The sequence below is a fragment of the Thunnus thynnus genome, chromosome 14 (assembly GCF_963924715.1).
Source record: "Thunnus thynnus chromosome 14, fThuThy2.1, whole genome shotgun sequence".
Taxonomy (NCBI): Eukaryota; Metazoa; Chordata; class Actinopteri; order Scombriformes; family Scombridae; genus Thunnus; species Thunnus thynnus.
Window position 1 is genome coordinate 11,480,821 of NC_089530.1, and position 14,581 is coordinate 11,495,401.

A 14,581-nucleotide genomic window follows, 5' to 3' on the forward strand; every position below is an offset into this window, starting at 1 on the left:
TGTTTTGCCTGTATGCATTTAAGATCAGGAGTAGTGAAACAGCAGCAGAGGAAATGTCTTTTTTTAAATTTTGGGAACAAAATAATCACGCAAACCTTTTTTTTTTTTTTGCATACTTTTACAAATGTAATAAGAAAAACACAGTTAGGATTTCTTTAAAGAAATAGTAATCTGATGTGGTGAAAATATGAAAAGATTATATATGGATTAGGTGAAATTAATCGTGTAGGATTTGAGTGGTGATGGCTGCATTAGCAACATGTCATTTCACTTAAAGCCCAAACGAGGTCATGACCATCCTACACTGTGCAACAAAGCCGCTTGTGATTTCTGGCCTTGTTTTTGTTAATGCAACCTCAGCAGTAAATAATTTATCAGTGACATCACAGCACCTAATTGTAAATGGCATTAGGGCTCTTAATGGAGAGGTAAAAGAAGCGGAAAGAATCTTCTTTTTGTGTGATGTTGGTATCATATTCAGACCTACCAACAATTACCTTTAATATTACAAACAGGTACAGTATATTACAGTATATTTCAAAATGGTATGATCAGCAAATATTATTGGATTATTATTATTATTGATATTCACCTCCATATCTCAATCTAATTTATATTGTGTATACTTTATCTTTGTCTGTCCTGCACTGTGTAGATGTATTTTTTTTTTTATTAGTTAACTCTACATAATGTATTTATCCTGTTAATACACATAAATAGTTTATTTACACTCAAATTTATATTTATATCTACATTAGTATTCATACTTCTGTTTATATTCTGCTTTTTTGCACATAGTTTTTTTTTTTTTATCATGTCAGTATGAATGCACATAGTCCATCCTCACTTCACAGAAATGTAAATTACTGTCTCTTTTCTTACACTGTTATGTTTTTGTTTATATTTATTGTTTAATGTTCATGTTTATTACTTTTTCTGTTGACATCTGGACCACACTGAATTCCTTATACTTGCTACTTGGCCAATAAATAAATCTAATTCTGATGTGAAAGCAATATTTTATCGTTGTTGCTGGTCGAAATGGGGCTAATCTGAACAACTGTCTATACTGTCGGGTAGTTTATATAAAAGTAGCATAATTTTATTTGATATGATCATATGTTTTGCATGTAAAATCTGAATCCATCCGTCTTAATTGCTTTCCTAGTCTTTCAAACGTTAGGCGGCGCCCTTCTTACACCCGCTCACTAGTCTGCTGTTTTCTGAACTCTGACCTCTGTGCTGGTGTCTGCTCGGATCTCATGCGGGGAGGATTTTGCGGGTTAGAAAAATGAAAGTATTTCACGAGATGAATGGACTGTCAAGGCTGCCTCGCTAGCTCAGCAGCAGCTGCACTCTCTCTTTAATCAGATTTTGCAGACGCAGCAGGTTTACACGGCTGCTGTCAGATAACACTGACCTACATGTGGTGCTCGCGGTGTCGGGATTTGTTTTGCTACATAGCTAGTTAGCTGCTAGCTGGTTAGCTAGTAGTGCTAAGTTAAAAAAAAGCACTGCTGTCAAGTCGGAATAACATCCGGCTTCACAAAGTAGCGTTGGTTAAATCAGATGACCACCAACCAGTACTTTCTCCGGGACTCATGACCGTCCTCCTGTCACAATGTATCCGAGATTTGTGTTACTAAATAACGGAATAAGCCGCCCTGAAAAACGTAATAATATCAAAAGCGGGCTTGCTAACCTGTGCTAGCCTGGTTGCCGCTAAGCTTACCGTCTCCATCGTCACATTTGAAGCAACTGACAGTGTGAAGAAACGTTTTGGACAACCGTCAGCTGGGAAAACGTTACATAGAGTCAACTGCTAATAACGGGACTAACGTTTCCAGTAACCATGGCTAACGTTACCGACCTGCAAACAAAATACAGCAAGCTGGCACAGGAGTACTCCAAGGTAAACCAGCAGCTATGTTCGCTCATTATAGCCGATACGTTAGCTGTCATTAGCCACCTGCTAATACTGTGTCTGTTCTGTATCTACTACCAAAGATGAGTATTGCTCATTATTCAAGCTTATTTACGACGCTGAACTGGCGTCTTTCCACAGCTTATTTTTAATTTTCCTTGTCCACCTTAAAAAGTGCCACAGCTCCTGTAGATGGCGCTGTTCAGTCATTTTCAAGCTAATTAATTAACTGTAAAACAAATACAATCAAGTATTTGTACAATCAAGCTTTGACTTGCTATTTAACTGTAGCATTTTTCTCTTACTCATGGTTAACTGATTATCAGTTGCTATTTCTTCCCATTTGTTTCGGTCCTACCTGCTCAGAAAAAAAAAAGTCTCTAGAAACTAATACTCTAATATGACATGGGACATCACAGAATATGATAATCGAGAGTTTTATTCGTTTTGACTGGCATTTTTTTCTTACTGATCTCTGAACATGGTACAGTGACATGAAATGGTAAACTGAATTTTCGTTATGGCACTTTTAAGGTGGACCAGAAAATTCAAGTGTAGCATATTCGCACACATAAGACACAGAAGGTTAAGCTACTTTAGTGGATTTCAACTAGAACTGCAACGATTAATCGATTAGTTGCCAACTATTAAATTAATCACCAACTATTTTGATAAAGATTAATTGTTGTGAAAGGAATGACTAAAATCTCTGATTCCAGCTTCTGAAATGTGAATATTTTCTGCTTTCTTTAGTCTTCTGTGATAGTAAACTGAATATCTTAGGGTTGTGGACAGTTGGTTGGGACATAACAAGACATTCGAGTTGCATTTTAGGCTTTGGAAAACAGTTATCGACATTTTCTGACATTTTATAGACCAAATGCTAATCGAGTCATTGAGAAAATAATCAACAGGTTAATCTATAATGAAAATAATTGTTAGTTGCAGCCCTAGTTGAAACTCACCATGTAACGCTGGATTTCTTGTCAGTGTAATCAGATACACTCAGCTGCTAGTTTATTAGTTATACCAAGTCATAAATAATACAGTCTAAAACAATAAATCCTACCACTGTGAATGTGGGTACAGTTTTTGTTGAAACCATTGAAGAGAAATGTTGACTCAGCACTAACGTTATAAACTTTATGGTCATTCTGTTGACTTGTATTGCCTTATATACTGAGAAATGTTCATAATTTATTGGCCATCTCATTTATATGCATGAGAGCAGATAATATTAAAACAGTTATAACACCACAAAGTCCTCTCAGTGTAAAGCAATACAATTCAACAGCACCAACAAACCACAGACACTAAAATGTTCATAAAGTTGAAACAACATTCTCTGAAACAGTTTAATCAAAAACTGAACTTTATTAAAACAGGATTTATTGCAGGGCTGCTTTGGTTTTAGCAAGGTAGTACTAAAGTGGCATTTGAGCATACATCGATATGATATACTGACATTTTGATAGAAGACTAGATATCTCACAGGTTTGGGGTTGTAATGTCCTAATCTTTACGATTTCAATATGTTTAGGTCATACCATATTTGAGTTTCATACCCTAAACATTGTTTTGATTTTTTCAGATTCATTCAGGTTGGACTTTTTAAGTTGCCAAAACACCCTGTGTTCAAGTGCTTTCCACTTTTTTTTAAAGGTTAATTGTTAACAAGTGACAGTGAAGCCTTGTGTTTCTGTATCAGCTGACACCACAGGGATTGCATGCTGTTTCCTGTTTGACTCTGATCTCCCCTTTAGCCAAGCACCATATCCTGCCCAGAAAGTGCTGACTATGTAACTGCCACTCATAATCCTATGGTAGTTAAACTATGTGCTAAAGACCATCTGACCTGCTCTAGTGAAGTGTAATGAGTAGGAATATGATAAAGAACAAAAACACACACAAGCAAGCAGTATGACAGAGGCGCTCTGTCTGTCTAATAGGCAAGTGTGAATTAGGCTCTAGATGCTGCATTCAGCTGTTAGGATATAGAGTGTGGACTGCTAACAAAACGTCACTTAACATTATTTTCACAGTTCAAGATTTAAAAAATGTCAGAGAATAAGCTTTATGGAACTTTTATTCACAGTCAGATGCCTGAAGAATACTGACTGTTGGTTATGTTTTATGTTTGATGTATGTCTCAACATTTTCCTCTGTATCTTTTCACAGCTCCGTGCCCAGAACCAAGTGCTGAAGAAGGCAGTCGTGGATGAACAGGCCAACTCTACCTCCTTAAAGGTAAAGTAATCAAAGTAGTACTACAAATTTTGTAAACAACAGTGTATAAAGTATCTGACATCATTGTGATTTAGAGGTAGTGATTTGCTCGCATATTGGTTTGTAAGAACCCATGTACAGCATTGTTACGACCATCTTGTGTTATTCATTATGCTCGTTTTTACTCATCAGGAGCAGCTGAAGCAGCGTGACCAGAGCCTGAGAAAGCAGGAGCAGGAGATGGACAGTCTCAGCTTCAGAAACCAACAGCTGGCTAAGAGGGTGGAGCTGCTTCAAGAGGAGCTGGCTGTTAGTGAAGCCAAGGGCAAAAAGGGGAAGGTGATCATGAGGGGGGAAATACAAGGGAGTGCCTACACGGTTTTACAGAGGAAGCAGGATGTTTCCTCTGTACAACCTGTGCATGAGCATAATGTTAATCTGATAGCAAAAATATTACTTTTAGGAGTGATTATGAACTGTGCAAACTACAGTAATGGATCATTATTAAACACAATGTTTATAAAGCCAAAAGATTGTGATCAACAGGCTCTATTTTATCTTCTTCTAGAGCAAAGGAGACTCCCCCTCACAGCATGGCATGCAGACCCAGAATGTTTTTGATGAGGACCTGCAGAAAAAGATAGAAGAGAATGAGCGACTTCATATCCAAGTAAGGGTTGTTCTTTAGTATTGAAACCTAAGAAAATGGGGAGTCAGTGCATGTGACGACTCTGTTTTCTTCTGTACGCTGATCAGTTCTACGAAGCAGACGAGCAGCACAGGAGGCAGGAGGCCGAGCTGAAGGCACGGCTAGAGGAGCTGGAGAAAGACTCCGAGCAGCACCAGGCTGTAGTGGACGGACTCACCACTAAGTACATGGAAACTATCGAGAGGCTGCAGAGTGACAAGGCACGCTTAGAGGTGAGGATGAGCTGGAGAAAAAGGCAGAGAGGAGGATGAGACGGGAGGATGATTAACAACGTGTCAGTTTTAATGGTGGAAATTGTGAAGTGTGTATTTCTATTCTGACAGGTGAAGGCACAGACTCTGGAGAGGGAAGCGAAAGAGTGCAGATTGCGAACAGAAGAGTGGTACATTTGCCTTTTTATTCACAGTTCTCTCTGGTTCACAACTTAATGAAGTTAATGTGTAAGGTTAAACTGTTGTTTATTTTTCTTTCCGCAGTCAGCAGCAGTTGAGGCGGTGCCAGACGGAACTCAACAGACAGGTGAAACAAAGCAGCAGTGTTATCCAGGAGAAAGTGCCCTTCAATGACACCAGTGAGTATCTGGCGCTGAGCCACTCAGACAAAAAACGAAAGGTTAGATCGATTTGCAGACATTTATGTCTTTGTCACTGATCCCGTCAAAACACTCCTGCCCTGTAGTAAGTAGTGTAATGTTACACCAAACTGTAATTCTGCACGTGAGGTGGCAGGAGGCTAAACCTTTTTAAGCAGTTTTTGTTTGAGTCAGTAAAAGTTCAAAGTTGAGGTTCTGCTCTGGTTATAACTTCTGTTTTCTCTCATCCTCCAGAATTTAGTGACTTCAACAGTCTAAATGTGCCACCACACAATCGGAGACACCAGGTGGGTGAGAAAACAAAAGCAATGTGTCGCTGTGTTTATCATGCACATACTTTTTAACTCCAATAATACCTGTGTAACTTGGAATTATAGCTCATTTCTCATTTTCTGATTTGTGTTTAAAAAAACAGACTTTGCAGTTTTATCATTTCAGAAATTTTTCTGGTACTAACAAACAGCTAAGGACACTGACAATAATGCTCAAGAATTCACAGATACTCATATATTAATATTAAAGAAAACAAGCCATAGCATAGCAACTAATACAGCGGAGTGTGGCTTGTGTTTGTTCTTTTTCTTCATACAGCTTAAAGCCCGGGACGTGGCAGGTCAGGCTTTGGGCTTCATTCAGGACCTTGTGGCTGCTCTGCTGAACTTCCACTCATACACAGAGCAGAGAGTGCACATCTATCCTCTGGACTCCTCCATTGAGCAAATCTCCCCTCTGAACCAGAAGGTTAGGCAGCTGTAAACAAGAAATACAAACATTACACATGAATCATAATGTGAACTACATAAGATGGTAACACTGGTTGTATATAGGAAATGATATTCATGGTACAAGCTTTCTCTCTGCCCAGTTCTCCCAGTATCTACATGAGAATGCAGCCTACGTGCGCCCCCTGGAGGACAGTTTTCTGCAGTTACACCAAAGCATCACAGAGGACACTGTCACAGTGCTGGTGAGTGCTTTTTGTACAGGGTTTTTTTTTTAAAATAATGCTTGTATATAATCAACCATTAATTGTTTTTTCTTGAACTGAAGGAGACTGTGGTCAAACTGAAGAGCTTTGCTGATAACTTCTCCTCGTACACCCATTTTCTACAAAAGATTCTTCCCTACCAGCTGAAAAGGTCAGCACTGTGTGTGTGTGTGTGTGTGTGTGTGTGTGTGTGTGTGTGTGTGTGTGTGTGTGTGTGTGTGTGTGTGTGTGTGTGTGTGTGTGTGTGTGTGTGTGTGTGTTACAGAAATGGAGTGGAGGAGGCTGTGTTAATGGCTTTCTTCTTTTCTCCTTCCAGCCTGGAGGAAGAGTGCGAGGCACCTCTTTGTACTGCCGCCCTTAGTGCGAAAAACCAGGAGTTGCAGAGTGACATGAAGAGAGTAACTTCTGTGTTTGAGAAACTGCAGAACTACATTAACCTTTTGGCCTTACCCAGTAGGTTAACATAAGCCATTTGAGCTCTTTTTACCTGAAATTTCTATTATCCCAGTTATGTCTTTATTTTTCTTACTGTTTGGAATTGGCTCCTTTTTTTACAGATGTGTCTGTGAAGTGATAAGATGCTTGTTTTACAAATGCGTGCGTTGTGTCTCAGGTGTTCGGCAGGATGCCATGCCACAGAGCAGCACCTCCGCTGTCTTCACCCAGCTGGCCGCCTGCTTGCACAGTCTTCACGACGCCATTAAAGGTGAGGAGCACCGTGAGCCCTTTTTGACCCGCAGCCACTTCACAACCAGCGTGACACAGCCAAACAATTCCCTCACATCGCTACCTCGCTGTGGTCGCCATTCACAAAAGTCTGACAGATTTTATATTTTCACAACAATACCCACAAACCCATTTTTGTACAGTAAATATCCAGAGGCTTCAGTGCATCGTCTATCACACTGAGATGCCAAATGGAAGTATAATTTAGTTCCCTCTGGTAGAGAAGAGCCACTTTTGTACAGCTGCCACATTTAGCTGAGTGGAAATGTCTTTTTGTGCAGACTGCTGTTTGTCTTTGATGCTTTCTTTGTGGGCACAATAATACAAACGTGCAGCTTTATAATGTTTATACATTGTGAAAATCCATAATACATCATCATTTACACCCCACTCAGTGAAAGAGCATCCTAAATTATCAGCCCTTTGTTGCAGAATGTACTAAAAAAATAGCTGGTGAATTAAAGTCAACAGGTGGTATAAGTGCCTCTCCTGCTGTTTTGTTTCCTCCCTGTGTGTCCAGAAATGTCAAAGCACTACAACCAGAAGGCCAGCTTAGAGCAGGAGCTCCCCACTGTCACCCAGAAGCTCTGCACCACCACAGAGTGCCTGCTGGGATCTCTGGGCTCACTGAACAGCAGCACTGGCAAGGTACGGCCACCAGGGGGCAGGCAGCAGCCAGGTTCATGTTTCCTATATCATGTGTTTATGGCTGGACCACAGGGGCCAGGCCTATAAACGCCGAAGTCCGTGACTGACTGAATGAATGAGTGAATCACCGACAGACTGAGTTACACCACTCGCCGGGTGTCGCCACGTGTCGCCACTTCCTGTATCCGTCATTTCAAATTAAAAGCCCTCTGGTGTTCTAAACACGGTCCAGCCACATACTAGGTTTTGACCTAGTCTTGTTTTTTGTCGGCTGCAACACATCAAGGCTTAATTGTAAGTAGCAGTGGGTTTTCTCTGCAACTGGATCATGACGGTAATTTGCCACTGATGTGAGAACACAGAGAGGCAGGACTCAGGTGGGCAGCAGTTAAATGTTCAAAGATACCATCCAAATCACGGTTCGTACAGCTGCTCCCCAGTCAGGGTAAGCGATAAATGATTTCTCTTTGTGAATCAAGTGAACCGTTGCCTGAGATGTGTCTGCTGATGGAAGGCACAGTCCGGTGGGCTGCAGCGTTAAATAACACACTGGCACACGATATGTGGAGTGAGCTGCATTTTGAGAACTAACATCTCTGTAGGCAAAAGCTTAATTGCTCAGACGTTTTATCATCCTTGGTGGTGGAATCATCCCCCTACCGTATACACACTGATTAATTTGAGGCACAACAGAATGCTGAGTATCTGCATCAAGAAATGTCCTTAATGAATTAAGGATGCCAATATCTCTTTTTTCTTTGAATGATATGAGACAAAATTCCTGTTTTCTCGCAGATTGCCACTTTCTTCAGCAACAACTTGGACTTCTTCACGTCACCGGGCTACAGTCCAAGAGGCAGCACAGCAGCCCTCAACCCCTTGCAAGCAGAGAGCATGCTGGCCAACAAAAAGAAAGCAGCTGCTTATATCCACGCTATCAGAAAGGTTAGTTTATGCTTAAATCTGCTGGGTATTTCCAGGTCTCAGCTGGTGACAAAGGGTGACCAGAGCTTTGCAGTTAAAGCAACAAAACACTGCACATTAAGATTAACCAGGCTACATGTGTAACATCTTATAAATTACTTCTCAAAATATCCTTTAATGAGAAAACCTTTGTTAATATTTTAGTATGTTTCACCTGGTCTTGTCCACATTTTTTTATTCTTAGTTTTTTTTTATTTATTTCTTTTCCTTTGAAACTGGGTAACTTATACTCAAGATTAGTTCTTTACAAATAAAAGTTTAATATTAATATAAAATGCATGTTTTTCCTTTATGAATTGCTGTTTTGTTTGTCATTCAGCCCCGGCCACAGTCTGTTCCATACAGAGAAGCCCTGTCAAACCGTCGTATACTCACCAGCTCCACTGAGAGTAGAGAAGGTCTCACTCAGCAGGTATGACACTCAGTTTTGCTTCATAAAACTCTCTCTTTATACTATTTCCGTTGGTTCAGATTTGATTCATTTAAAGGTTTTTTTTTTTTTTTTTTTTTACTGTACATCAGTTTTAAAGAAAGGTTACATCTGGCTATTGGCTACAAGCAGGCCCTCAGTGTTATGTGGACCATGTAACCATGCATGAGTCAGCGTGCCAGCAAGGTTTGGTTGCCATGAAGGCAGCGGTATAATAACATAAGGATTAAAACAGAGTCATGACATGTTTCCACGTGCATTTTTTTTTATGTGGCTTTGTGTTCACTGGGTCACATTAAGATAAAAGAAGAAACTGGAAATCTGGGCAAATTAGAAACAGAAGACCAATAGCATCACTGGATGCTGAGGAAATACAGTATGGGGATTTTGAAATAGATTGTTGATAATGTTGCAGAAATCTTAACAAAAACAGCAACATCTGCCTCAAAATAATACAACACAGTCATGTAATATTTTAGACAGTTGCTCTGTAGGGACAGGGTGTGAACTGAGTAGCTTTTCCAGTAAGGCAGTACATTTTCTGTCCCGAGCAAGTTGAAAACATATGAGGCACTTTAGACAAATGTGTGATTAGATCCATATCAGCCTGCTTAAATTCATCACTGAAGCACCAGTCACACAGTTTCAAATACACTGACATAGCAGAAGAATAAATCATATTGGGCTTTTGCCATCTGAGCCTCCAGATTTTGGAAGGAACTGTCTAAAGAGCTCAGGATAGCAGAATCAGGCCCCATAAGCTTTTTTTTAGGTTTTCCTTTAATCAGATTAATCTTGTAATCTTGTGTATCTGCTCCACAGATAGATTGTTATTATTATTATTACAAACTGCTTTGTTTTATAGTCTCCCCATTTCTCCCTAAATACTGCTGCCCTCTCACTTCTCCCAACCTTTGCTTAGCCCTCTTCCCACGAGCTCACTGTCCGCTCCTCTCCTCTCCCCGGTGGCCTCCCACAGGTGCAGCAGAGCCAGGAGAAGATTGCTCGGCTGGAGCAGGAGAAGGAGCACTGGCTCCTGGAGGCCCAGCTGGGGAAGGTGCGGCTGGAGAAGGAGAACCAGCGCATCGCGGACCTGGAAACGCAGCTCGCGGCGGCTCTAGGAGGAAGTCCAAACTTGCAAACAGCTGCAGCCAGCACGCTCGAACAGAGCCACGAGGAAGCGGAGACTGAGCTGAAAGCTGCAGGAAAAGAGACTACGCTGTGCACCAGCCTGGTACAGTCGCTCTTACTGGCTGTTGCACTTCACATTTTTGCTTGCAGAGGAAATTTTCTGCCCGTGGCATGGATGTCTGACTTGCTTCAACAAAGGGAGTATTATCGCTCTTGCTTGTAGCTCCCACGCTAAGCAAGTTTTTGCTTAATAAAACTCAGACTTCCAATGTGCTGATGTGGCAGAACAGAAGAATACGGTTGTTTATGCAAGTCAGTACAGAGTTCACGGGGCACCCACAATCCAGAGCTGTTGTATCACTAGTCACAGCATATTAGCTTTTATTGTTCTTATCTCCTACACTGCTACTTTGTCATTGCCGTTTTAGAGGCCTGTCTGTGCTTGAAGTGGATTTTATAATCTCTCTGATATATCTCTTTTATATCTTGTCATCAGGTTGGTATGTTGTGTACAACACCCACAGTTGAGCATGTGAGTTGTCATCCACTAACAAATGAACACATTTATATTACGAGCTCTTTAAAAGCATTTGAAATCAGCACTTTCATGAAGTTAAAAAAAAAAAAAAAAAGAGAGAGAAATCTAATCTAGCTGAGCGTTGTGTCTGTGTTTGCAGGTGGGAGACGAGGAGTCCAGGGAGCATCTTATAAAGACTCACTACATGACCAGAGTCGGAGAGCTCACCACTCAGCTCCAGATTTCTGACAGCAAAGCTGTTCACTTCCACTCTGAGGTGACGCCCTAACTCCAATGTTTATCTCAAAAAAAGACTCCTCATAGCACAAGAACTGACCTTTTCATAGCACACATGGCTTTTTTAAGTAATCAAGGTAAGAGTATGGAAACTCTTACAGGGCCGGGTACTGTTTAAACACCCAGATACATTTAGTGCAGATGCAGAACAGTCAGTCACCCTGTTCCTTCATGTGTTCCTTCCTATAATCATTCCAACTATTTTTGTCTGCTTCTGTAATTTGCTTGAGAACAGGGAGATTAGAAACAGACCCAGAAGTTAACAGTGTGTTACCTTGTTTCCTTGTTCTTTCCTCTTTGTCCTTCGTGTTTCTTTGTGTGTATTACGTATTTAAGTGTTGCCTTTTTTTTTTTCCCTGAGAAACTGACACCTACTATTTTTAGTATTATGGTGAGGCTTGATCTGAATGTAGATACTTGTTTAAGTGACATCCTGTCGCATTGTGACTAACTGACATGTCAGTCATCTGCGCTGTGTATCATAGCAACAGGAATGCAGCTGATTTTGAGTCAGTGTCTCAGGTATTAAACTGTCACTATTTCAAACTGTGCATTTATCTTTGACGCCGTCTTCAAATATTTTGATTTCTCAAAGAAACGTCTGCTTTTATTGCGGCTTTTGAAAAAGATCTGAAAAGCCTTTTACTTATGCTGTATACCTATCCGGGGACAACACTCTTTTATTTATTTATTTTAACTTTGCTCTTCCCTTTTCTAGTGTCGCGCTTTGGCCAAGAGATTAGCTATTGCAGAGAAATCACGGGAGACTCTGAGCGAGGAGGTCAAAGTGGCTAATCAGAACATCACACGCTTGCAGGTAAAATGCAGCCTCGTTATCCGAGAGCTTCCCGTCTCAGTATAGACATCAGCTTCCTCCCACGACTGTTCGGTTCTTCTGATGCAGAAGACACTCACATCTCATTGTAACTGTGCTGTCTGCCATACAGGATGAGCTGGCTACGACTAAAAGGAGCTACGAAGACCAGCTCAGCATGATGAGCGACCACTTGTGCAGTATGAATGAGACACTGAGCAAACAGAGAGAGGAAATCGACACGCTTAAACTGGGCAGCAAGGTAAAGCACAGAGATAGATTTCTGGAGTCTCTCTTTTTCTTTTTTGGTTTCAAACTCTTTTTAAGCCTTTTAAAATGTTTGTTTTGTTTACTTTGGTTTCCAAAAGCTCTATATCACTAAACAGAAGTAATAAAAATCCAGTGGCCTCAGGCAGCGTGAGGGATCATTTCAGGCTTTGGACTGAAACGTGATGATGTTAAGTTTCTGTCAGTTACGAGGTGAACTGGGGAGGTCATTGGTGGCGGTGTGGTTGCCGCCGGGTCTGATGGGAAAAGCACCTGCTGGAACCATCTGAGAAAATCATTAAGTTAAAGCTGCAGAAATGGAGAGGCCTGGTTTTTACGTTTGCTTGTTACTGCATGCACACAGATGAGTGCATGTAGGGAAGTCGCAGGACAGAACATGTTTATCATCTAAAGGTAGCAATTTTCTCGTGAAGGCCAGAAACCAGCCCCGGCATGTTTCAAGATTTTGAAACGGAATGCAAATCTGAGCTACTTCACCTTAAACACAACAAGGAGTCTTAGATACATCTTGATTCTTTTTTTTTTTGCAGAGCTGAGCTTTTTCTTTTTCTTTCTTTCTTTAGGGAAACGCCAAAAAGAACAAAGGTCGCTAGAGCTGCTCTCCAAACACCGGCTCCATTTGGGATCACAAGGGCACCCTGAGGGAAGATGTGGACTGTGGAGCCTCCCAGCAGCGTCCTGGTACCAACATCACCACCATCACCACAAGCACAGGACGGCTACATGAGCCTCAGATTTCTCCATTATCAGGCAGTGGCAATACAAATGAACTGTGTGGGGGCTTGAACGTGTCTGACCGAAGAAGCTTCTTTTTTTTCTCCTCTTTTCCATGTCACAGCACCAGTTATAACATAACATAACATGATTTGCTAAACATGCATTCTCAAACTGTACCGGAAGCTGCTGTTTGACCTTTTGGCCAAAGCAGGATGGGAGAGAAACCGTTTTTTTTCCTCCCCAAAAAGGGACAGAGGAAGATAAACAGCTTGAAACAGTTGAAGTTAAGACTTGAAGACCAAACCCTGTTGATCGATGTGTGTACTTTTCCTGCTTAATGTACATGTGAGAGAAATTGAAACTGCATTCTTACTGCTTATCTGTGGGAGGAGGTTAACTTGAGTAAATGTTGGTGTGGCTGTATGTGTGCAGAGTGTTGTCTCATTGTGTGACTGTGGCACCAGGCTTTACAACATGTGAGTATTGTTTTAATACACTTAGATTTATTTTTTTTTTAGATCAAATTTGAGATTATTTGTGCAAGTGGTTCCAAGGGGCTGTATGTTTACATACAGCATAATATCCCTTCTAACACATGCATATATGTGACGAGAAGAAGGGCTTTAAAACCTCCAATGAAGAACTAACAAAAACACTTGAATTCATTCCTTATTATGGAAAATTTTCAGTCCTTTTGGAGCTGGATAAAAGAAAAGAAAAAAAAAGATGTCTGCCTGGAAGCACTGATTAACTGTGTTTACCTAGAAGGAAAGGGCAGGATGGACAAGTCGGAGCTTGTAAAACGGTGTCAGTCTGTCTATGTGAAGTTACTCTTAACAATAGTCATTTTTATCACCAAAGTAAACGTGGATGTGCACTCAGAAGCCTGGTGTAGCACAGCACTCTTTAAATTCATGTTGTACTCTGTACGGATAAAAAGGGTTAATGTGAATATACACTCATTTGGAATTAAGATATAATTGTACTGTATCATTTCTAAAAATATATATATATATATATACAAAAAGGCATTTATTCTGAGGTTACAAAAATTTTCCACAAACTTTGGAAAACTAAATCTGCAGCTACTTTTTGGGTGTCTCCTATAAGGATTACTGGGAAGTGTCCGAGGGGTTGGCCTATACTGTAACTGGTGCTTAGACAACCTGTTTCATGAGTGCAGTTAAAGTTTACAGTGCAACAGAACTTCTCTGGCTTGTACCGACATGATGAGGTGAATGAAAGAAAGGCCCAGCAGTGGTTTCTAGCAGTCCATTCAAACCTCTCGTTCGCCAGTCTACACCTGCCAGCAAACCTTTGATCGCAAAGATTTGCCAACGCCCCCCAAAACCGATCAAAAAGAATACTTGTATCCTCACAGTGTAACCTGTTCAAAAGCACATATTAATATGTGAAACAAAATAAAAAAAGCTTGCTCAACAGTGAAACAGGAATCACCTGGTTATTACTGATCCTTCAATGTGTCTGACCTAAACTTTTGTGCTGCATGTCTGAGAGTTGTAGGAATTTTAAATTGCCTGTAATAAAAAAAAAAAAAAAAAAAAAAACCCAGCATGTAACACACCCTGA

At 40.7% G+C, this 14,581-nt stretch overlaps 1 protein-coding gene across 1 annotated transcript; it reads left to right on the plus strand.

Moving 5' to 3' along the window:
* The first annotated feature begins 1,227 nt into the window (after positions 1-1,227).
* On the plus strand, positions 1,228-14,439 carry ppp1r21 (protein phosphatase 1, regulatory subunit 21). The gene is made up of 22 exons (XM_067609832.1): positions 1,228-1,912; positions 4,103-4,171; positions 4,343-4,489; positions 4,719-4,820; positions 4,907-5,071; positions 5,183-5,241; positions 5,336-5,430; positions 5,686-5,738; positions 6,043-6,192; positions 6,317-6,418; positions 6,502-6,590; positions 6,756-6,892; positions 7,053-7,145; positions 7,686-7,813; positions 8,609-8,758; positions 9,117-9,209; positions 10,207-10,461; positions 10,855-10,890; positions 11,036-11,152; positions 11,891-11,989; positions 12,120-12,248; positions 12,838-14,439. The coding sequence occupies exons 1-22, from the start codon at positions 1,853-1,855 to the stop codon at positions 12,865-12,867; spliced, it is 2,358 nt and encodes a 785-aa protein (XP_067465933.1). The 5' UTR covers positions 1,228-1,852; the 3' UTR covers positions 12,868-14,439.
* The last annotated feature ends 142 nt before the right edge of the window (positions 14,440-14,581 follow it).

Coding starts and splice junctions, on each gene's coding strand:
- ppp1r21 (XM_067609832.1), top strand. CDS start 1,853: ATGGCTAACGTTACCGACCTGCAAACAAAATACAGCAAGCTGGCACAG. Junction 4,821..4,906: donor ATGAGCGACTTCATATCCAA/GTAAGGGTTGTT, acceptor TACGCTGATCAG/TTCTACGAAGCAGACGAGCA. Junction 6,591..6,755: donor CTTCCCTACCAGCTGAAAAG/GTCAGCACTGTG, acceptor TTCTCCTTCCAG/CCTGGAGGAAGAGTGCGAGG.